Source organism: Protopterus annectens, chromosome 9.part0 (genome assembly GCF_019279795.1).
Source record: "Protopterus annectens isolate FY-2018-M chromosome 9.part0, PAN1.0, whole genome shotgun sequence".
Taxonomy (NCBI): domain Eukaryota; kingdom Metazoa; phylum Chordata; order Ceratodontiformes; family Protopteridae; genus Protopterus; species Protopterus annectens.
This window is the reverse complement of record NC_056743.1, coordinates 209,115,867-209,141,805: the sequence shown is the minus strand read 5'-3', so window position 1 is coordinate 209,141,805 and position 25,939 is coordinate 209,115,867. Positions and strand designations below refer to the sequence as shown.

At 42.5% G+C, this 25,939-nt stretch overlaps 1 protein-coding gene across 1 annotated transcript in view; it reads right to left on the bottom strand.

Moving 5' to 3' along the window:
• The window catches only part of CD81 (CD81 molecule), a 1,063,451-nt gene that overhangs the window by 687,237 nt on the left and 350,275 nt on the right, over positions 1–25,939 (bottom strand). The window contains exon 2 of the mRNA XM_044082753.1: positions 691–805. Within this exon, the coding sequence (XP_043938688.1) occupies positions 691–805 (115 nt within the window). The remainder of the gene's footprint in view (positions 1–690; positions 806–25,939) is intronic.

Here is a 25,939-nt window from a genome sequence, read left to right as displayed (position 1 = left end):
CTGCACTCTCACTATATATGCATCTTTTTTCCACCTGCTCCCTCCTTTACTGCTGTTCTTTCCCTATACTTCCCATCTACCGATTATATTAATATAATTTTCAAACTAAGCTAGCTCTTTCTGTTCCTTCAGCATTCCTAAGATGCACTGCAAAATATCACAGAGGCAAGTAAATGGCTAAAAAATGTGTATAGCTGTTTGCAAAGTCCAACAATCAAAAGGCATTAGTGCAATGAAAATCTGCTATCAAGTCCCCCATTACCCACATTACCTAAAGAGCACTCATTTTTTTTTTGTTTTTATTATTATGGCTTTCTTGCACAGAGAGATTTAAACCTGTATACTGATACTGCTGATGTGCAAATTTTGTTTTAAAATTAATCTCTTTCTGTAAGATTTGGAAGGATGAAACTTGCTCCCTGGGCTACCCTCCAGTGGGTTTTAGTCAGTTATCAAATGCACCAAAAGCAGGATACTGTAAAACGAAAAGGTGTATCCTTAACATATTTTATCACAGTAATCTGTAAAGTAACATACAAACTATCCCATTCCAGTTTAAATCATAGTGTCACAAGACGGGCAAGCAGCTTTGCATTTATGGCTGCCATTTGGAGTTCTTCATGGGGAAAAGCACTCACAAACATTTCAAATAATATGTTATACATACGTGCACATGCATCTTTCACTTACCAATGAAAAAGGTACTTGGGGCTACTTTATCTTCAAACTTCAAATCTAAAATGCCAGTGGTTTTAGGTTCATGTCGGAGCCACAATGCAACTCCAAGTATTACACCTCCTGCCAGCTGGAAACAAACAAAAAAGGCAAGATTAATGGTCTGAATGCTAACCAAGAAGCACATCCTCAACTTAATAACTTGGCAATGTACACGTGCCAAATGACTTCTCAAAACATAATTTTATAAATTGTATTTCAAATGCCAAAGTACAGTATGGTGAATGACAGAAAATGAGTTAGTCAGCTGAGAATGTTGCATTACTACTACCAAACTTTTTTCAGCAGTCAGAAATGTACTATGTACAGTTATCATACACAATAACCGACCAAAAGGAATAATGTGGCTAACTAGACTTGTTTATTTTTAGCTAGTAACTACTTAATTTAAATTTGATTTGTTTTGTTTTTTTGCCTTACTTTTCCATGATGTTCAAACTCCAGTGTAATGCGAGGGCAGTATTCATAATCTCAGCCTATGCCCACAGCAGGGTTGTGATAGTGAGGAAAAGAGTGCATTCCGACAGTGGTTGCAGGACCTACTAGATAAACCATGACAACATGAATTGGTGTTGATAATGGGTGACTTGAATGCATATATCAGAACAGACAGAATAAGATATGAGGATTGCCTGGGTCCATATGGGTGGGGCAACAGGAATAAAGAAGGAGAAGCCATTCTAGACTTCTGTCTGGCAAATGGCTTGACAGTAGCCAACACATGGTTCAGAAAGAGAGACAGTCCCGAGAACACATACAAGAGTAGCCAACATGCAACTCAGGTAGACTTCCTCCTAGTAAGGAAAATACACTGGGGTAGAATCCATGATTGCAAAGTCATCCCCAGTGAAACAGTAGGTACACAGCATAAACCACTAGTTGCCACAATCAACTGCAAGGAGTAGTCAGGGAAGGCACTAAGGTCAACAGAGACCAGGCTGAAAACCTGGCAAATTGACTGGAGAGAAAGTACAACAGTTCAAGGAATTACTCAGGGCTCTAGCAACCCAAGAAGAGGCGGAAATAGGTGGAGTTGAACAAGAATGGCCTCTCCTAAAAACAGCATGTGTTAGGACTATAGAAAAGATATGTGGCCGAAAGCTACATAAGGAAAGCTGGTGGTGGAATGCAGAGGTCCAGGAAGTCATCAAAATAAAGGAGGAGTGCCGGAAGAAGTGGGTGATAGAAAACACTGACCAGGCTAGGAAGGACTACTGGATGACTAACAAAGAAGCTAGGAAAGAAGTTGCAAAAGCAAAGAATAAGGGACTGGAGGCACTCTTCCAACTTCTGGAAAATGACTTAGCCAGTGGCACAAATAAACTATATCAGGTTGCAAGGCCAAAAACAGAAAGATAAAGAAGATAGTCAGATATCCTTCATAAGGGATGCCAGCAACAACCTGCTCACCAGTCCACAGGGCATCAAAGGCAAATGGAAGGAGAATTTCCAGCAGCTTCTGAATGAAGAAAACCTCACAGAAGCTGTACTGCCCCAGAAACAGCCTATGATGAGAAAAGAAGAGGAGGCCACCCTAGAAGAAGCATGAACAGCACTAAGAAAAATGAAGTCAGTGGAAAGCAGCATGCTCAGATGAGGTCACAGCAGACAAAATAATGATGCTGGGTGAGAAAGGTGAGAAATGCCTCCTGGGGCTACTAATAGCAGTGTGGAGAGAAAGGCATATCCCAGATGACAGGAGAATAAGGATATTTGTGTCAGTGTAAAATAACAAAGGGGACACCCACAACTGTGAGCAGTACAGAGGCAGCAAATTCCTGCCACATTGCATAAAAGTTCTGGAGAAGGTAGTCGACGGATATGCAGAGTAGTAAAATATAAGATGGGAGATGAGCAGTTCAGATGCAGATCAGGGTGCAGCACAAATGACCCGATGTTTGCAGTGAGACATATACTTGAGAAGACGCTAGAGATGAGGAGAGAGTCCAACTGGGCAGTCCCAAGAAAGCTGATCTGGGCAGTACTGTGGTGGTTTGAAGACCCAGAAACATTGGTAGAATAAGTGCAGGCTATGTACAAGGACCCAATGACTCGAGTACGAACACTGCTTGGGCTCACAGAGGGGTTCCCAGTGGGAGTGGGTGTACACCAAGGTTATGTTCTGAGCCCACTGCTGTTCATACTGATGGACTACATCAGCAAATAGGTCGGAGGGGACAGGTCAACAAAGCTGTTGTGTGCAAACGATGTGGCAGTACAGGCAGACTCTGAGCTAGAAACTTCAGCAAAGGGCAGGATAATGGAATGCAAAACTGAAGGCATATGGGATGAAACTAAGAACAGATAAGATGGTGGTAATGGCAGCAAATTGGGGAAATCATAAGGAGGTGAGAAAGAGATAGAAGGGAAGATAGTGGAACAGGTAAACAGCTTCAAGTATCTGGGAGGGGTGGGTGAGGAGAACAGAAGTCTGAATGAAGAGGTCACAGCTAGAACTCGAGGGGCTGCAGCCAACTGGCATTGAGTGTCAGGTGTAGTCTATGACAGAAGAATGCCAAAGAAGCTGCAAAGTAAGGTGTACAAAACCAGTACTACTGTATGGTACAGAAACCTGGGCAGAACAGTTAAAGAAGCTAGAGGTGATGGAAATGAAGTGCCTGAGAAAGGTGGTAGGATGCACGCTGAGGGACAGATTAAGAAATAAGGACACAAGAGCAGAATCCAAAGTAGCTCCAATCGTACAAAAGTTCAAACAGAACAGATTACGGTGGTTTGGACATGTGCAGAAAAGCAGAAGACAATCTGGTGAGGGAGATTTGGGACAGACTGGAAGAAGGTAAGAGGAAGCAAGGATGTCCAGCAAAGAGGTAGATGGATTGTGTGAAAGAAGATCTGCGACAGTCAGGCATGAGTGTTTAAGAAGGCAGGAGTGTGGCACTGAATCAACAGTTGGCAAAAGATAACATGATACCCCAATCCCATGTAGAAAAAAATGGGAAAAAGGGGGCTGATGATAATGAATTTCCCAAGAAATCACCCAGAATGATACCGTAGTACAAGGACAAAATTATTGACTTCAACAATTGGTTAAGCTTCTGGTGTCATTCTAAGGAGATCCAGTATCTGTCTGCTTAGGATGACATGGTCGACAGACCACAATGCTTTGCCACAGATGGCCTGCACCTGTCACTCCTGGGATTCCGGACACTGGCTAAGACTCTTGCTGCCCCTTTAGTGCCTTTTTTAGGCAAGGTTCAAATAACAAATTCACCACCATAACAGGAACAGGCAAGCAAAAACTGAGGGTAATGCTACTCAATGCTAGAAGTCTAAATCTCAAAAAGCACTCACTCAAGGCACTCCTTAAAATGGAGAACATCGATATCTGTGCTGTGACTGAGACCTGGTTCAAGGCTCCAGAGACCACCCCTGCACTACCAGGCTATAACTCATACCACACTTTTCGGCCATGTAACCTAGACCAAAACACCAAAGGCGGAGGTGTGACCATATTCATTAAGGATATCCACACCTCCAGGCTAGTTGCTCAGCATAATGCATCCGAGGTTATCCAAGTGCAAATAACTCTGGGCAAAACTGCAATCCAAATTGTAGCTTGCTACAGATCCCCCAACATTCCCCAGGATTCCCACTCCTCTTTTCTTGATGTACTGGAAAATATTAGGGTTCAACCAAACACCCTAATAATGGGCGACTTCAACTACCTCAGCATTAACTGGGAAAACTACTTGTGTACTAACTCCTTAGCTCAACGCTTTCTGGAATTCATAAACACCAATGCCCTGTATCAACTTATCCACACCCCCACCAGGGGCAACAATATCCTAGACCTAGTCATTACCAACATGAGTGACCAGTGTTCCACAACTGAAGTCAACTCCTCATTGGTCCGATCCGACCATAAGCTAACCACTCTTGATATCCACATCCCGTCCCCACACCCCAATAAGAAAACCACAGTAAAAAATTTCTCCAAAGCTAACTTCATGATTCTTAAGACAGAAGTGGTGAACTTCATGACACCCGTGCAGATGAACAATACAGTTACAACTGCTGAATCCTACACAAATGCACTCTTATAAGCACTTAGCACGATCCATGCACTCGTGTATCTCAAACAGAACCAAGACACTATCCTCAAAAAAAAAGGAAGCCAGTCTGGTGGTCCCCTGCCCAAAACAAACTGTACAACAGAAGGAAGTAACTGTTGCAAAAGAGAGTAAAATCCCATGAGTGGAGGAGCTCCTTGGTCAGCCGCAGTAAGAAGCTGAGATCCCTTATAAGATCCTTCAAAGCTAGCTACGAAAACAAAATCACCACTAATTCCAAGGACAACTACAAAGCATTCTCTAGCTATGTCAAGAATCTCAATGGCAACACCCAGATCTGCTCTCTGAGTTACAGCACAAAGGTAAGAAAATTACAGAGCCAACTGATATTGCCAATATCCTTGCAGACAGGTTCAGTGCTAACTTTACCCCTCTCTCAACCAATAAAGGGCCCATATCTATACAGGAAGAATGCAGAGTCCCTGTAATCACAACTATGCAGGTAAAAGCTGCACTCTCTAAAGCCAAAAACACAGCATCCATGGGACCAGACAACATCCCAGGCTGCGTTTTACATGAACTTCAGAATGAACTAGCTCCCCACTTAAGCACCATGTTCAATAATGGCCTCACATCAGGCTTTGTGCCCACTGAATTGCGCACAGCAACAGTTATCCCACTCCACAAAGGGGAAGCCACCACTGATCCCAGGAACTATCGGCTTATTAGCCTGACAAGCTTGGTCTGCAAGGCCATGGAACGTATCATCATGGAACTCAAACAAAGACATTGGTAACCTCCAAACTCTGGATCCCACCCAGTTCGGGTTTGTGAAAGGCAGATCATGCCTCCTGAACCTGAACTTCTTTGAGGCAGTCACCAAAGCCATAGATGAAGGTAAGGTGGTTCATACAGCCTATCTTGACCTCGGCAAGGCTTTCCACACCATCCCCCATTCTGGAATTATAGCTAAACTCACTAAACTAGGTATAAATCCCTATGTCACAAGATGGGTTGCCAACTGGCTCACTGACACATTGCCGCAGTAGTCAGGAAGTCCTTCTACATGGCACACCTCATCATAAAAGGGTTCTCATCCAGGAAAAGAGAGGTCATTGTTCCCCTCTACTAGACCCTCATTAGACCTATTATAGAGTACAACGCCCCCTTTGGAATGTACCTCACAAGACATCTGCAGCAGCTGGAAAGGCCACAGAAGTACCTCACAAAAGAGGATTACTGGCCTCAAACAAATGCCCTACACTGACCGCCTCAAAAAAACTCCAGCTTTACTCCGTAGCATATTGTCTACTCCGAGGTGATCTCTGCCTAACGTATAAAGCTATGTCAAACCCAGAGTTGTTGGACATGCTACACCTAAAGAAATCCCAATCCCTCTGTGCTACACACTCTAGGGACCTAAATCTTGTCACCACAATAAACAGGACATGCTGGAGGGATAGATTCCTGTCCCAGAGACTTCTCATACTCAGGAACAGGCTACCCATCTATGTCAAGCAAAGTTCTTCATTAGCATTCTTCAAGAAAAATGTTGATGAGTGGATGGGAAATAGGAAATGCACCCCGGGGGATCACTACTTTGTCTCTGCTCGACAGTGGCACAGGAAAATTACTTTCTTGGGTGGTGTAAGCCAGGGAACCTTGTTGGCTAAGCTTATGTAGGCCCTTGGGCCGATAGCCTAGTACCTACCTAGGAACCTATGCATACAGTACAAGTAACCTCAGACTGCAGAGAAGCACCACATATATTTAAAAATAATTTCATAATAAATATAGCTAAAGTCCTTCCCTAGTACTAACACAATATTATGCCAGCTTTTCATTACTATTTTAAGGCATTTCCCTACAGCTCAGGAAATGAAGGATTAGTCAGAATGTCAGAGGCCAGATGTTTGGTGTTAGTAGTACATTTACAATGATTTACTTGACCAAATTATGTTTAGATGATAATAATTTACATCACAATGCTATGTCATATGGAACACTCCCTTCCTCTTTGGATTCAGGGAAGTGTGTCATGAACTGTTATTGAAACAGCTACATCCAGTGTATTACCTCCATCACTTAAACACTTTAAGGATGAGAATAGCACTCTCTTTTTATTTGTTCATTCCTTCACTCTGACTAGCCTGTATTTGGCAGATGGAATTTATGAAACAGTAAAAGTGTGCTTCAGATACCTAGGTGAATTTTATTAGAAGAATACATTCAGTTGACACAGATACACTTTTTCTTTTTTTTTTTTCTACAACTGGCATGGCACATGACAAGCAATACTGACCACAGGAAAACAACACTGGGAGTATTTCATTACCTACTTATGAGCAGTAGCAGCAGTTTACCATTTTGACTTACTGTGAAGGTCAGGTACCACTTACTGTGTAATAACATTATGGAAATACAAATACAGATTTGCTAATTGCAGAGACAGCCCTAAATGCTCCAGTTCTTTACAAAACAAAACAAAAAAGGCAGTACACAGTATCTTGTCAGGTCTCAGAGGGATGTAATCAACAGAATCAGGGTTCTTCCAAGGGTGCTGCACCACGAGTTGTACCAGCTCATCTGCAGGCAGGGTCACCCAAGAGGTAGATGGCTGGGCATGGAAAGCCTGAAGAAACATGGACTCCTCTGAGGAAGTGTCAGTGGGCTTCCAATCACCCCTCTGTTTCAACATTTCAAGGATGTCCCCAAAGGAGACTTCATCAGGGGGTGACCATGGGGACCCTTCACCGTCATCGAAATCCATATCTGCTGTCAGCGACTCTTCAGGGGAATCTATGTGCTTCCTCTTGCATGATCTCTTCCGTGGGGGCTCCTCAGCAGGGGCTTCTGAGGAGGACTCAGAAGAGGGGGTGCCCTGTAACGGGGTCTCCTGTGACTTTCCTGCTTGGTGTCCCAGGAATGTGGCTTGTGTCAGCTGTAGCTCAGGAGGAAAGGAGGTCTGGAGTTCCGATGTCAGTGGAATGCATCCAGAAGCAAGTGCCCTATCCATAGCTCAGAAAGCAGGTCCTCCAGAAGAGGGATAGAAGCCCAGAATCGAGGAGGACAACCTCAGAACTGGGGTCACACCCCGCTCCGTTGAACCCACTCCCGAGGATGGAGCCTCAAGCAGGATCAGTGCAGACAGAACTACCGGCACCATGGACAGAACCGTCCACACACATGGAACCGTGCCACGAGCCAAATCATGGGATTGAGGAAGGCCCGGTTCAGTGGGGACCGAAGGCCAAAGGGTCAGTTCCGGAACCCCAGTGACGTCCACTACAGGTGCCAGGATGGTGGATTCCGAAAAGGCCGTCAGAACTGAAGACTTTGGAACCGATATGGTCAAAGGACGAGAGTAGGATGGAGTCCGTGGAGAAGCCAACCCAAGTCCTGCAGGAGGATGGGTCCTAGACGGAGTGGGTATCCCCCTGGCTGTCAGCTGGTCCACAAAACGCACCACATCAAGTTTGGAAAGGCTACTGGTGGATCTAGTGGATACTCCCGAAGGGGATTCAGGTCATTCTAGGAACGGACTGTACACTTGTCCTAGAAATGGGTCTGTGGATGGAGAGTATTGGGTCCACCACAATGAAAAATTACATGCACAACATGTTAGATAGAAAACTAAAGTAAAGAGTTCTTACTCTACTATATCTATGTCTAATATGTCTATATATCCACTATATCTATATCTAAATATATCAAAAAATACACAACCAGTTAGTTGAAAAGGGAAGAAGAAATACCAATGATGGTATTCAAGAAATACCACAAGGGTAGGAAGAAAGGCCATAACACCAATGGTACTTAAAAGTTACCAAATGGGTAGAAACAGAAGAGTAAAAAGTCAAAATATAGCTTCAAACATATAGAAATATCAATATGAACAAGAAATAAGAGAAATACAAAATATCCTGAAAAGATATCAGACGTTTTCCACTTAGCTGAGAGCTCAGCTGAAATGCGGCTTTATGGCTACACGGCAAGCGAGATTTGGGGTAACAGGGAGAAGGGCATTATGTGTAGAAACTTAGCTTCAGAGTTTTTGGCTGGCGTGAGCTTGATATTAGGCAGACTCAGTTCCGAGCGCTCAGAACCAAACCCATCAGTGATGAATGGAAAGAAGATTAACCATCAGATTGCATGTTAAAAAACAATGCAACTACAAAAGAATGCCACGAGTGGCTTTTCTACCCTTGTATGTGCATAAAATGGATTAGGCTTTACCTTGTCGAGTACAAATTCCTGAAGTGAAAGTCCCTGATTGCAGTTTTGCACATGGGAAACACTGCTGGCATGTTTTTTTTTTAGTCTGCAATGGCAAAGATCCAAAGTGTTTTGCCTTCTTTAACTGAAGTTTTGTGACTGGAGAGGTGGTATATAAAAGGAGGGGATGTGAGGCCCAAACTCCCCACATGATGGGTAAAGAACAGTTTCTCCCCTACTCATTTATGTTTGACTTTACTTCACCAGGTTGTAGCTTCTTCCAGTTTTTGTCCAGCTGAAGCTTTGACTAGATGAGAAAAACAGATGCAATACAACTGTTAACAAATGCACAGGTAAGATACACATCCTTGAAAAATTATATAATGCAGCAGCACATAATCAGAGTGCATCATCCCTGCTTTCTAAAATTATGTTTGTAGTACAGTGCAAGGTTGTCTGCAGCAATAATTTTCTTTTACATGCTGTGGTGTTAGAATAGTACAGTCGTTAATTGATCATGTTTACTATAATGCACTCCTCAATGAATTTTACATTATTCAGATGTGACTGCTGCAGCAGAGAGAACATTTCTCTAACAAAGGGCAACACTGAGATGATTAGGCAGGTGATGCAGGGTGTAAAGCCTCTTGAATGGAGTGTGTGAGAACTTCACTACATTAGCAAAAAAAGAAATCTTTATTAAAGACTGTGAGAATGCCATTTCAAAATCTGCTCTTTCAACTGAAATGGCTCTCTATTGAAATGTTTGCACTCAAAATGCAGAGTGCCGACAAACTGGAAATAAAAAGAGACCAAAACTACAAGAGAAGAGCGAACCTCGAACGACTCTCTTTTTCTGCAGGTGGGTAGCCCCATGTGCACCCCCGATGTGGAGGGCAAGAACCCCCCCCCCCCAACTTGTATATACCAACATCTGTAAATTTGTTTTTTCAGCCATTCGGTCTCCATGTTTTGCGATTCACTCTAACAGGTCACGCCATTTCAAATGGTTACCTTCTGTAACTGGTAATCTTAACAGTCCCTACAGAATTTAGGCTGGGGAGAAGTGCCTCACATTAAGGCCTGGATTACAAAAGGTGCGTGGTAGTGTTACAAAGGACCTCCATCATAAAGCAATTCCAGCAAATTACCAAAACCCCAACACTGCCAAGTATTCAGAGCTAATATCAAACCCAGGGGAAAAAATTAAAAAAACAAGAGTTATCTCAGGAAACAAAAACATCTTTTAATATTGTTCAAGAAGGGTATGCATCCATTAACCATCTGAAGGAGATTCCCCTCTTCTCTCTGGTCTTATGGATGTGTTGGCTCAGCTTTTGCAATATGTCATTCCTTCTACGCAGAACAAGACTGGCACTTGTATTTCTGGTTGTATTACACAACGTCCGAGTTCCAGGACTTACAGTGAGGTTGCAGGTGATAAGTACAGTATTAAGAATGTTAATTTATATTTGGATCCTTGTCCTTCATTTGGTTCAGAGGTCTGTAATGCAAATGGTGAATCAGTTACTTAACAGCTTGAGTGTTTTAGAAGTAAATCTAAATTCAAGGTGTTGCAACTTGATCTTCTTCTTCTTCTTTCGGCTTTTTCCCGGTTAGGGGTCGCCACAGCGGATCACCATGTCCGCACATTAATTGGCAGTGAAGTTTTTACAGTGTCGAGTTGCCAGCCCGGCGCCCAACCTTCCACAGAAGGCACACACACACGCACACCTAGGGCCAATTTAGAGTGTCCAATCCACCTGCAGCATGTCTTTGGGATGTGGGAGGAAACCGGAGCACCCGGAGGAAACCCACGCGACCACAGGGAGGACATGCAGACTCCGCACAGAAGGCACCCCAGCCGAGGATCGAACCGGAGAACCTCTTGCTGTGAGGCGGCAATGCTAACCACTGCACCACCATGGTCGCCCCCAAGGTGTTGCAACTTGATAATGAGTACTTTTTAGAATGCATTAAGGAAAATGTGGTTCCAAAGGATTTATGCAATTTCAAGTTCTCTGATGGCCCAACTGATGGTTCATTGCTTCATACTAAATTAGTTAGCCTTTTTTAATGAGAATGGGACCAAATTTTTGGAAATACTGATCAAACACAACAACAAATTACTTAATGATTTACATGAGGAGATTAACACATTGAATAACTCAGTGAAGGCAGATTTCCTTACAGCGAATAATTCACGTAAATTGAGGAAACTTTCTATGGGCAAAAATGAACATGTAAAGAACATTGCTTATCCTTTAACAGAGTAAACATGCATTTGGCTGCATGTTATGTTCTGTGAACTATAAGATGATTAAGGCACAACAGGTTCACCACGCTGAATCCCATTTGGACACATTAGACACTTTTGATGAACCTGTGGCTGGTTTCCAGTCTTTTATTAATGACAATTCTGTAAGTAATCAAAATAGCAAGGATGTTTTTTTAGATGTCACAGTACTGGGGAGATCGAAACTCCTTGAAATTTGGTTGGTCCTATTTGCAATCAATGTTGTTGTTGTTTGTCTTTTCGGCTTTTCCCGGTTAGGGGTCGGCACAGCAGAACTCTAGTCCGCTAATGATTGGTAGTAGATTTTCACAAACGCTGAGGTGCCAGCTCGATGTTCAATCTTCAATGAAGGCACGCCCATTTACGCATGTCTTTTGAATGCCCACCCAACCGCGGGGAGGACATGCAGACTCCACACAGAAGGCACTCCCTGCACTCCAGCCAAGAATCGAACGGGAGAACCTCTTACTGTGAGGCAACAATGCTACCGCTGCACCACCGCAGATATGGAACAAAAGGACAGCATCATCCCAATACAGGGATTACCTGTGGACTGTGAACAACAGATAGAGCTATTTGGTAATTATTTTTCTGAGACTTATAATAAAAGTTACTTACAAATATCTGATCAAGGTTTAAATGATTGATGTTAATTTTGGTGACTTTGACATTTTACCAGTTCATTTTAGTCTTTTTAAAAAGTTTTTTTTTTATTTACTTGCTAGTAGATTGAATGTCATGGAAACACTTACTAAGCTAAAAGTATTTATATGCAAGTTAAATTTGACATTCCCAATTTGATAAACTTTTACAATGTAGTATAACTTACAACCCTCCCTTACCAGCCCCCTTGAAATTGTACGAAAGATTGGTTGAGATGGACATTAGATCCTAACTGGCAAAGAAAAAGCACAGTTTACTTTATAATCTTACCTTTAATGAATTTAAGGCCTTAAAGAAACTATCTAATAATAGACTGATAAGTATTATGGAACCTGATAAGGATGTGGGGTGTGGTAATTATGAATTCTTTCTGCTACAGTTCTGAAATGCTTTCTTTTCTTCAAAACACTTATTTTTATTCCAATAGTTCTTGAAATTATATGTTTATTGCTTGTTTTGTTATTTCAACAGGCTATATCTTAATCTGTATTTTTTGTTAGTGAAGTATCCTATTACACCTTCTATCATCAGAACTCTGAAAATTCAGAAATATATTTCACCCACCTGTAAGACTTATTATTCCTGCAGATGGTAGTAAAATAGAACCTATAGCACTATTTAAGGATAGTAAATCAAAAGGTATTCTTGATTTCTTTCCATGTTTGGAAGGTTTCATGGTACTTACCTAACACTTCGTTTAATAAGGTCTGTCATTCAGATTTAATAGTTGCGGCTGATGTACAAACTTGCTTAATGGCATCCCACAAAATCTTAGGGTATTGAATGGTTTAACGACATTTTGTTAAAGACAAAATTTACTGTTGAGAGTGATAGTGATTTACTATGTCATCCTATACAATTGGTCTACCTTTTTAGTCAGAATTCTGACATTGCAGTGGGTATGACAGCTGCCCCCATCACCACTAACTTGGTTTTATATTATTGGGTGAAACATTTTGTAGTTAGTTGTGAGCTTTTCAAGTAAGTTAGAGCATATTAGGATATTTGGATGATTTATTTTGTGTAATGGGAGGATTCCACAATTGGAACTTTTTTCAGGTTTTAAACTGTAGTACTGATTTTTTTATTTTCTTTTAAATACTCTTACTTCTGTTAATTTTTAGAAGTTAATATTTATAAGAATAATTCAAAGACTAAATCTGAATCCAACATATTCAGAAAACCAACTTTTTTTTTTATGACAGTGGTCATCCTTTATGGAACAAATGAAAACATTGTCAAAGGGTGGTTTGTTTGCTTGTCACACTTGGTTTCTGAGAATGATGTTTTTTTTTAAGTAAAAAAAATGGTTATTTTAAAAGAATTATTATAGATAGGTCATATCCAGTTGACTTGGTAAAACAGCATTATGCAGCACATTCTGTGTTGCCCATACCTTACTTGGATAGAAGGAAGTTTTCTCTGTTCACCTGTGAGAGAGGGGAGCTTTGAGCAGCCTATCTGTCCCTGGAGGAGTGGTTTCAACCCAGAAGTTATTAGTTTATTGGCCATTTTGTGCTAATTTCTCTCTCTTTCACTTCCCTGCTCTAAAAACCGCATTTGTGTGATTTTGCGCGCCGGGCAGCACAGGTTAGCTAGAGTTACAAACTATTCTCGTCTCCACGAAGTCTACTCTTCATTTCTTCCCTTGGAACTAGACAAACCTTCAACTTTAGCACTCAAACCATTAATTTCACAGTTAAGCACTTGCTTAAAACTCATAGCAAGCACTAATTAACCCTAGCACTAGACCCCCCTATACTGTCCAGAAGGGACAAGGCTCTCTATTCGTCCCCACCAGCCAATCAGAAAAACAGCTTACTCTACCTATTCAGGCATGTCCAAAGGGCAGTTTCCGGTGTACTCTCCAGTCCAACAGGTGAATCTGGGCATTTTGAGGCAATGTTACAACTGCCTCATGTACACAGACAACCCTCTCCTCCTACCACCAAACACTAATATATGTGAGAGATGCAATTATACAACCAAACTGGAGGCAAAGCTCGCTCAACCCAAAACTGGAACTGACAGTCAAGAGGAGAAGGGTAATACTTGCAACACACCACCAGTCTCACACAGACCTAATAAACCAACACCGGCAAATAACACACAGGAATACATGAAAACATACTTGGATGCTCTAAATAAAAATCTGCAAAAGCAACAGAGACCTCCAAAGCAGACATCCAAGCAACTTCCACACCCCATCACCAACCATGAAACACACAATTCACATAATCAGTGTGCCACGCAATCACAGCCCTTAAGGCAAAATAACATACCCAACACACTAGTAATAGGCGACTCTACAGTCAGGCACACTGATGTCCCACTAACTAGGCTGGACAAAGTGAAGGTTACAGTTAGCTGCCTGTCGAGAGCCAGGATCTGCCACATAACACAAGCACTCAGGTCACTCCAGAACAAGTACAAATACGACTCTGTCATTATCCATGTTGGTGTGAATGACCTGAGACGTACCTCCCTGGACTACATGGAAAGAGACATGGAAGAGCTCTCTGATCATGTAGCTCAGGTTGGTATGACCCTGACCCTGAGTAGCATCCTGCCCTCACCAAGAATGATATCACAGTATAAAGAAAAAAATATCAATTTCAACAATTGGCTAAGTTTCTGGTGTCATTCAAAGGGGATCCAGTATCTGTCCTCCTGGGATAACATGCTCGACAAGCCACGTTGCTTCGCAAGAGATGGCTTCCACCTGTCACCCTTAGGCTTTCGAATACTGGCCAAGGCTCTTGCCACCCCCATAGTGCCTTTTTTAGGCAAGGCTCAAAACACAAACCCACCACCATAAACAGCACAAGTTAACAAAAAACTGAGGGTAATGCTACTCAACGCCAGAAGTCTAAACCTCAAAATGCACGCACTTGAGGCACTCCTCTGTATGGAGAACACTGACATCTGTGCAGTAACAGAAACCTGGTTTAAGGCTCCTGAGAGCACCCCAGCACTACTAGGCTATAACTCATACCTGGTCTACCTGAAAATGCCGACAACGAGATAACCGACACGAAAACACCGAAAAAAAAAAAAAGTTCAAAAACACGAAACCTCACATGGCCAACAAACAGAACAAATACCTTTCCCAAAAAACACACACACAACACAAGCACACCAAAAAACCTTACAAACGTACACTAAACCTTACAAACATAACTATCTATGCACTAACCTTAACCCAAACCCTAACCCTAAGGTCCGTCACTACTGCACACTTATCTTACCCGTACCCTAACCCTAACTCACTTAATCCGCAAGTCCATCACTATTACACACTTACTACCCGCACCCTCACCCTAACTCACTTAACCCGCCCCTAAACCTAAACTCCGTCCCTATAGCACACTTACCTTAACATGTCGGTGCTCTCAGCGTCGGGATACACAACTGTCAGTATTCGTTGTTGATCTTCCGGTGTCGGTGTTCTCGTTGTCGGCATTCTGCATTGTCAGCGTTTTCAGGTAGACCCCTCATACCATACCTTTTGGCCACAGAACCAGGACTGAAACACAAAAGGTGGGGGTGTATCCATATTCATCAAGGATACCCACACCTCCAGGTTAGTGGCACAGCACAATGCATCAGAGATTATCCATATGCAACTAACAATGGGCAAAACTGCAATCCAAATTTTAGCTTGCTACAGATCACCCACCATGACCCAGGACCCCCATTCCGCATTTCTGGAGACACTGGGAAATATGAAAGTCCTACCAAACACCCTAATACTGGGTGATTTCAATTACTCAAATATAAACTGGGAGAAGTATTCAAGTACTAACTCCCTTGCCCAACGCTTCCTAGAATTTATAAACTCAAATGCCCTAGATCAACTAGTCAAAACCCCCACCAGAGGGAACATATTGGACCTGGTCATCACCAGCATGGGAGACCGGTGTTCCACACCAGAGGTCAACCCCTCACTGGTTAGATCAGATCATAGACTAATCACTCTGGATATCCACATTCTGCCCCCACCCCCAATCAAGGAAACCACAGTGAAAAACTTTTCAAAAGCAAACTTAACGTTATTTAAGACAGAGGTGGAAAGGTTCACAGCCCCTATGCTAAAGGACAGTGCTGTCCAAGCTGCTGAAACCTTTACAAAGGCACTCTATGAGCATCTGCAGGAATGCATGGATCGTGCTATCCCAAGTAAAACCAAGAATCACTCCTCCAAGAAAAGGAAACCAGTCTGGTGGACCCCTGCCATAAACAAGCTATACAACAGGAGGAGGAAACTAGTACAGAAAAGAGTAAAATCCCAAGAAGGAAAGATATCCCTGATCAGTATTAGCAAGAAACTACGATCCCTCATTAAATCATCCAAGGCTAGTTTCAAAAAAAAAAATTGTCAATGACTCCAAAGATAACCACAAAGCATTCTTTAGCTATGTCAAGAACCTAAGTGGAACCTCTTAGATCTGCTCGGAGTTAGTGCAGAATGGCACAAAATACACTGAACCGACTGATATTGCCAACATTCTGGCAGACAGGTTTAGTGCAAACTTCACCCCCCCTCTCACCCCCTAAAGGGCCGATAACCATACCAGAAGAATGTAGGGCCCCCATCAATCACCAACACACAGGTTAAAACAGCCCTATCCAAAGCCAAAAATACAGCTTCAATGGGACCGGACGGTGTCCCAGGCTGTGTCTTACAAGAGCTCCAAAATTAACTAACCTTTCACCTAAAGACACTGTTCAAACTCAGCCTCTCTACAGCTACGTACCCACAGAATGGCGCACAACAACAGTTATCCCGCTCCACAAAGGTGGAGCCACAACGGACCCCAGGAACTATTGCCCTATAAACCTGACTAGCTTGGTCTGCAAGGCTATGGAGAGCATAATCATGGAACTCATTAACAGAGACATTGGGAGCCTCCAAACCTTGGACCGTACCCAGTTTGGATTTAAGGGCAGATCATGCCTCCTAAACCTGGTGGACTTCTTTGAGACAGTTACCAAGGCATTAGACGAGGGAAAGGAGGTCCACACAGCCTACCTAGACCTTGCAAAGGCTTTCAACACCATTCCCCATTCTAGTATTATAGACAAGCTCACCAGTTTGAACATAAACCCCTACGTCATAAGATGGGTTGCCAAATGGCTCATGGATAGAACCCACATGGTGAGAGTTGCAGGCTCTATGTCCGACTCTAAACCAGTTACAAGTGGTGTCCCCCAGGGCTCAGTTCTAGGACCCCTCCTGTTTGGTATATACTTCTCAGAGGTACAGGCAAGCATAGGAGGACTATGGCTGACCAAGTTTGCAGACGACTGCAAACTAGGGGCCATAATTGATTCCCCGGCTGATACAGACACCCTCCAGAAGGGTCTCACTGAGACGGATACCTGGTTTCAAAATCATGGCCTCTAACTAAATGCCAAAAAGTGCATAGTCATCCCCTTTGGAAAAAACAAAGTACTCACAAACTTCCACATAGGTGGTAGTCCCCTAAATACAGAAAATGTAATAAGGGATCTGGGGACCCAAGTAGATAGTAATCTCTCCTTTGATAATCATATTGCCAAGGTGGTTAGAAAATCCTTCTATGTGGCCCACCTAATCACAAAAGGGCTCGCATCTAGAACAAAAGAGGTTATTGTGCTTCTCTACTCATCACTCATTAGACCCATCATAGAATACAACGCCCCATTTGGGATGTACCTTACAAGACACCTGCAACAGCTGGAAAGATCACAAACGTACCTCACCAAGAGGATTACTGGCCTAAAAAACAGATGCCCTATGCAGCCCGACTAAAGAAACTCCAGCTGTACTCGGTTGCATACCGCTTACTCAGACACACAAGGCCATGTCCAACCTAGGCTTGATGGACATGCTCCACATAAAAAAAAACAAATCCCGGAGAGCCACACGCTCTACAGATATAAACCTCACCACAACGATAAATAGGACATGCTGGAAGGATAGATTCCTGTCCCAGAGACTTCCCATGCTTTGGAACAGGATTTAAATATATATCAGGCAGAGCCCCTCACTAACACTCTTCAAGAGAAACCTTGACGTCTGGATAGGAAACAGAAAATTTACCCCGGGGATCAGTGCAGTGGCTCTGTTGGACAGTAGCGCAGGGAACCAATGGCTCTGCTGGACAGGGGCACAGGGAACTTATATAAGGGGGTGGCGAAAGCCAACACATTCTGGCTAGGCTTATAAATGCCCTTGGGCAGATTGCCTAGTACTTACCTATGAACCTATTTTATACAGACAACTTGAGTCTTTTGCTTCCATATTAAAAATATTTTTATACCTTTAATTACTGGTGCACCACAAAAAATAAATACATATGTAGATCCTATGTCTGTGGACAATCAATAGATTTGCAATATTTTTGATAAACATTGGTACATTTTTGAAAGATATGATGGCTATTTGGTTAAGTTGGGTCCAAAATTAAATGTTTAATATTCCCACCCTTTCTAGAATAAAGGCTTAGAATGTTAGCAGTATAATTAGCACAAACAAACCTTCTGGTATGTTTTGCTGTGGAAGGTGTAATTGTGTAGGTTATTACATGTGGGTAGGTCTGTTATGGTGTGTGATAAAGTTTTAAAACGCTAGGTTTCATTTTAATTGCAATACTACTGGTGTAGTTTATTTAGCTCCTTGCACTTTCTGTCAATGTTCTTATGTGGCAAACCTTTCAATAAATTGAAAACCAGAATTTATCAACATTTGTATGCTATGAAATACAAGAATTACAATAATGTTTTGGCTAAATATAAGAGTACCGGCCCTGATTTTTAACAAATTCACTTTTTTATTTTGGAAAAAAATGTCAGTAACTGAAAGTGGTGGGGATATGCAGAATGTTTTATTAAACAGAAAACTGCAGTGACAGATATTCTGTGAAGATGAAAAGGACACTGGATTGAATAAATACATTTTTAATTTATTAATTGTATTTCACATGGCAAGCATAAGATGCAATAATGTATAATGTGCATCTTTTTCTTCATTAAAGTCATGTGACATTTTGCGTACATTATTTAAATGTACAATTGTTGTTCAGATGAAGTTCTTTCTAATTACACACAAAATCACTTAATATTAAAAGTTTCTGTTTCCTGCGAAAATAACATCGTTTTTTTCTTTTCATTTTTCTGCTTTGGTATCAAACAATTCTACCTTATGCCCCGAAAACTGGACCCCCCTTTAACACAAGTGTTCAGGAAACCACAGTGTAGTGGACTTATGACAAAGTTAATGCCAAGAATCACTTATCCATACATGGCATGCTATACCGGGTACTGGTAATGTGATTCAAAAACATTATATGTTAATAAATCATTTCAGAAAAGCATGGTACAGTCCAATGTTAGCCAATTCTGACAGAAAGGCTTTAGCATGTTCTTTGGATATGTACACCATTGTACCAGCTGTAGTACTGTTAGCACACCTGGGAAAAAAAACAGTAATACCTGTAACACTATGGCTAGAATTACAGGGGCAATATCCCATCTGTGTCCCCATGTGTGCCATAACCGAATTTACTACAAAGCTTAGCTGTAAAGTTGGCCACTCTGTACAAAAGGGTAAATATGTTGGTGAACTTTGTACATGCATGCCAGAGTTCCCAAGGAGACCAGTATTCATATTTTCTAGTATGCGATGTTCCCTCTGTACGACAGTGGTGATCCTATACGTACAGAGTCATTCTCCCAATTGATGCCTGCAATTACACTACCAACGCAGAGGGGGAGCTGTTACTTTTTAATCCAGAAAGGCCCACTGACTTCAATGGGCTGTGTCATTGCAATGGAGGTATACTATGGTGTTTAACACCAATATATGTTTTCAAAGTACTGCAGCATAACAGGAGAAAATTAAAGTTACATACCTCCCATATTACTAAATCTGGAGTAGCATTTCCATTGTCATCACCTGAAGACCAAGACTAGCACAATACCAAACAGATTAGGACCTCTCTGCAGGTATTTTAAACCCCCTGCCAAGGTGGAACATGTTTTAACAGCAGACAACTTCATTTATTTACTTACTTACTTAGGTTTACTGGTAAAGTACAACTGGGCATGGAACCAGTTTTCATCGGAAGCCCAAGAAGAAAAGCTCCAGAAATACAATACATGAAACAGTGTCATAAATCAAAATCACAAAACATGTACATAAATCTGTGCCACTCATTGATGGAAGTTTGTACATTTTTATCATATTTACCTACAGAGCAAAAAAAGATACAGAAGAGGAACAGCATAATATAAAGATTGAAGCAGTTTCTAACGAATGCTAGTAATGTTTTTTTAGTATGAGTGGTTGAAAGTGTACGTACAGGTAATAATAGCAGAATGACAAGAATACTTGTTATTGGATAGAATTATTTACAAAACAGTTTTAGCATGCAGACTTTTACCTGTTTTAATATTGGACTTCATCAGAATACAGATAGGTTACACAGACGATCATAAATGGCATAGTTTAAAAATCAGTGATGGCAACATTTCTAGTCTGCAATTCTGCATTGCTTTGATGTGACCTTAGACATCTCTGATTTCTGTGCTTTCAGTGAATCAATTTTTACAGCCAACAGGAGCTTGATTATGCAGAGCTTGTTACACTCATTACAGACCAATTGCAGATGCAAGTACAATAAAGCACTAGCATGGACACTTAGAAAGGCAATACCATGTACAGTAGAAGGCATAACCTAGTACCTACCTATGAACCTATGAAAGTGTATCGGCCCAAGGGCCTACGTAAGCCTAGCCAACAAGGTTCCCTGGCTTACGCCACCCAAGAAAGTTATTTTCCTGTGCCACTGTCGAGCAGAGACACAGAAGTGATCCCCGGGGTGCATTTCCTATTTCCCATCCACTCATCAAGATTTTTCTTGAAGACAGCTAATGAAGTACTTTGCTTGACATAGATGGGTAGCCTGTTCCAGAGTATGGGAAGTCTCTGGGACAGGAATCTATCCCTCCAGCATGTCCTGTTTATTGTGGTGACAAGGTTTAGGTCCCTAGAGCATGTAGCTCGGAGGGATTGGGATTTCTTTAGGTGTACCATGTCCAACAGCTCTGGGTTTGACATAGCTTTATAAGTTAGGCAGAGATTACCACGGAGTAGGAGATATGCTACGGAGTAAAGCTGGAGTTTTTTTGAGGCGGTCAGTGTAGAGCATTTGTTTGAGGCCAGTAATCCTTTTTGTGAGGTACTTCTGTGGCCTTTCCAGCTGCTGCAGATGTCTTGTGAGGTACAGTCCAAAAGGGGAGTTGTACTCTATAATGGGTCTAATGAGTGTCGAGTAGAGTAGAGCAATGACCTCTTTTTTCCTGGATCAGAACCCTTTTATGATGAGGTGTGCCACTTAGAAGGACTTCCAGACTACTGTGGCGATGTGACTATCAAAGGAGAGACTGTCTACCTGGGTCCCAAGGTCTCTTATCATGCATTCAGTGTTAAGTAGATTGCTGCCTATGTGGTAGTTCATGGGTACAGAGTTTTTACCAAAGGGGATGACACTGCACTTTTTGGCATTGAGCTTGAGGCCATGGCTCTGACACCAGGCATCTGTCTCAGCGAGGCTCTTCTGTAGGATGTCCACATCATTTGGGGACTTGACTATGGCTCCTAGTTTGCAGTCATCTGCGAACTTCATTAGCCAGAGGCCTTCTGTGTTAGCCTGTACTTCAGATAAGTAGATACCAAACAGGAGAGGTCCCAGGACGGAACCCTGTAGTACTCCACTTGCCACTGCTTTGAGGTCAGATTTGGAGTCTGCAACTTTTACAGTGTGGGTTCTGTCAGTGAGCCAGTTGGCAACCCATCTTGTGACGTAGGGATTTATACCTAGTTTAGTGAGTTTAGCTATAATTCCAGAATGGGGGACGGTGTCGAAAGCCTTGGCGAGGCCAAAATAGGCTGTGTGAACCACCTTACCCTCATCTACGGCTTTGGTGACTGCCTCAAAGAAGTCGATCAGGTTCAGGAGGCATGCTCTGCCTTTCACAAACCTGAACTGGGTGGGATCCAGAGTTTGGAGGTTATCAATGTCTTTGTTTATGAGTTTCATGATGATACATTCCATGGCCTTGCAGACCAGGCTCGTCAGGCTAACATGTCGATAGTTTCCGGCATCAGTGGTGGCTCCCCCTTTGTGGAGTGGGATAACTGTTGCTGTGCGCCATTCAGCGAGCACAAAGCCTGATGCAAGGCTATTATTGAACATAGTGCTTAAGTGGGGAGCCAGTTCGTTCTGAAGTTCATGTAAAATGCAGCCTGGGATGTTGTCTGGTCCCATGGATGCTGTGTTTTTGGCTTTAGAGAGTGCAGCTTTACCTGCGTAGTTGTGATTACAGGGACTCTGCATTCTTCCTGTATAGATATGGGCCCTTTAGGGGGTGAGAGGGGGGTAAAGTTAGCACTGAACCTATCTGCCAGGATGTTGGCAATATCAGTTGGTTCTGTAATTTTCATGCCTTTGTGCTGTAACTCAGAGCAGATCTGGGTGTTGCCATCGAGATTCTTGACATAGCTATAGAATGCTTTGTGGTTGTCCTTGCTATTAGTGGTGATTTTGTTTTCGTAGCTAGCTTTGGGGGATCTTACAAAGGATCTCAGCTTCTTACTGAGGCTGACCAGGGAGCTCCTCCACTCATGGGATTTTACTCTCTTTTGCAACAGTTTCTTCCCTCTGTTGTACAGTTTGTTTATGGCAGGGGACCACCAGATTGGCTTCCTTTTTTTGGAGGATAACATCTTGGTTCTGTTTGGGATAGCACGATCCATGCACTCGTATAAGTGCGTATACAGTGCATTTGTGTAGGATTCAGCAGTTGTCACTGTACTGTCCATCTGCATGGGTGTCATGAATTCACCACTTCTGTCTTAAGAAGCATGAAGTTGGTTTTGGAGAAATTTTTTACTGTGGTTTCCTTAATGCGGGGTGGGATGTGGATATCAAGGTTGATTAGCTTATGGTCGGATCGGACCAATGAGGAGTTGACTTCGGGTGTGGAACACCAGTCAGTCACTCATATTGGTATTGACTAGGTCTAGGATATTGTTGCCCCTGGTGGAGGTGTGGATAAGTTGATCCAGGCCATTGGAGTTTATGAATTCCAGAAAGCATTGAGCTAAGGAGTTGGTACATGAGTAGTTTTCCCAGTTAATGGTGAGGTAGTTGAAGTCGCCCATTATTAGGGTGTTTGGCTGAACCCTAATATTTTCCAGTACATCAAGAAAAGAGGAGTGGGAATCCTGGGGCATGGTGAAGGATCTGTAGCAAGCTACAATTTGGATTGCAGTTTTGCCCAGAGTTAGTTGCACTTGGATAACCTCGGATGCATTGTGCTGAGCAACTAGCCTGGAGGTGTGGATATCCTTAATGAATATGGACATACCTCCGCCTTTGGTGTTTCGGTCCAGGTTATATGGCCGAAAAGTGTGGTATGAGTTATAGCCTGGTAGTACAGGGGTGCTCTCTGGAGCCTTGAAACAGGTCTCAGTCACTGCACAGATATCAATGTTCTCCATTTTGAGGAGTGCCTCGAGTGAGTGCATTTTGAGATTTAGACTTCTAGCATTGAGAAGCATTACCCTCAGTTTTTGCTTGCCTGTTCTTGTTATGGTAGTGAATTTGTTATTTGAACCGTGCCTAAAAAAGGCACTATAGGGGCAGCAAGAGCCTTAGCCAGTATCCGGAATCCCAGGTGCGTCAGGTGCAGGCCATCTGTGGCAAAGCTTCATGGTCTGTCGACCATGTCATCCTAAGCAGACAGATACTGGATCCCTTTAGAATGACACCAGAAGCTTAGCCAAGTGTTGAAGTCAATCATTTTGTCCTTGTACTGCGGTATCATTCTGGCCGATGGCAGAATGCTACTCAGGGCTAGGGTCATACCTGCCTGGGCTACAAGATCGGAGAGCTCTTCCATGTCTCTTCTCATGTAGTCCAGGGAGGTACGTCTCAGGTCATTCACACCAACATGGACAGTGACAGTCATATTTATACTTGTGGAGTGACCTAAGTGCGTGGGTTATGTGGCGGATCCTGGCACCCGACAGGCAGCTGACAGTAACCTTCTCCTTGTTTAGCTTGGTGAGTGGGACATCAGTGTGCCTGACTATAGAGTCACCTATGACTAGTGTGTTGGGTACGTTGTTTTGCCTTATTGGCTGTGGTTGAGTGGCACACTGAGTCTGTGGGCTATGTGTCATTTGGGTTGTGTTGGGGGATGGAGGTTGTTTGTGTTTCTGCTTTGGAGGTCTCTGTTGCTTAGACAGATTATTACTGAGAGCCTCTGCGAATGTTTTTGTGTTACTATGTGTGGATTTTGGTGGTGTAGATTTAGTGAGACTATGTGATGAGTGTGGTGTGGTGCAAATGTTTACTTTCTCCTCATGACTGTCAAGTTCAGTCTTGGGTGGAGAGAGCTTTACCTCCATTTTGGCTAGATAAGTGCATCTCTCACAAGTTGTAGTGTTGTGTGGTAGGAGGAGAGGGTTGTCTGTGTACATGAGGCAATTTCTACATTGCCTCAAGATGCCCAGATTCATCAGATAGACAGGAGAGAACACTGGAAGCTGACCCTTGGACATGCCTGAATAAAAAACTATTTTCCTCTAGATAAGTGAGGAAAGTGAGTACAAGAGCTGTTTTTCTCTAAGCAAGTGAGAAAAGTAAGTACAAAACTGTTTTCTACTAGGTAATGAGGAAGGCTGAGTGGTATAGTAATTAGTAGCTTATTTAGTGCTTACAAGTTCCGAACAAGTGCTGAGCATGAATAAGCAAATTTAAGTGCTAAAACTAAGAATCTGTATCTGCACTAGATGAGTTACAGGACAGAAACAAGTGCAAATGCAGGCTTTCAAATCAGAAAGTTGAGAGAGATGGAAGAGATTGCCCAAACGGCCAATAGCTACAATTTCTGGGCCAGAACCACTCCTTATGTGGTAGACAGGTTACCTCGTGCTTACCACTGATAAGCTAGAAGGCTTCCCTCCAACACAGAAAGGCTTGGGGGGCTCAGAAGCTTACATACAGTCCTGGATACAGCAAATCTGTATCTGGAACACTAGTTACAAAAAATGTATGAAACAGAGTTAGTTTTTTTTTTTTTTTTTTTTTTACAGAAAAGTAGCAAAAACAGTAGTAAAAACAATTCACATGCAGTGCAAGCTAGCACACTTGAGTATGTAGCAATATTAGACCAGACACTGTTTAAAAAATGCAATTAAATTAAAAAGGACTAAAAGCAAGTGCAGAAAGAGTTTATTAGGTAGAATGTGGTAATGTGGTAAAGATATGGGACTGGGGGAGTGTCCCAGATCAAATCTACAGTGGGGTGGGCAACTGCAAAAGCCACCAAATTTAAACTACAAACCAAAAATAGGGAGGGTGAGTGGCACAAAACTTTCGAAACCGTTCATGATTATTCCAGCTTGCCATTTTCTTTGGTACCTGGGTATTAAGTTCCTTGCCCTTATTAGAGTCAAATAACATAGAACATGAAAGCAACAGGAGGGAAGTTGCAGCCCACCCTGGTTGGTAGCAGGCTAATAAAAGAACTTACAACCATTGGTTTGGTGAGTCTGGGACCTGGGCCTATATTTTGAGTTGCTGTAGAGCTGCCTTTCACCCTCATGCTGCTCAATTGCTGCCCGTGCTGCTTCAAGCACGTGTGTGTGTGTGTGTGTGTGTGTGTGTGTGTGTGTGTGTGTGTGTGTGTGTGTGTGTACATTGGTACAGTGCACTGATAAAGACTGCTTGGTGGCGCTGTGTGATTTCTCTCTGCACTGCTGTAAGGCAGCTTTAGTGTCAGTGCTTGCTTTTTTTGCATCAAGTAAATAACAAAGTTGGCGTGTGGTAGCAGCAGTAAAGTACAGTTGTGTAAGTAAACTTATCATAACAGTACATGTTCGAATGTCTTAGCTATATGGGTTATATCCTGCCAAGAATGTAACAGCTGGCTAGCTTGCAAAGCT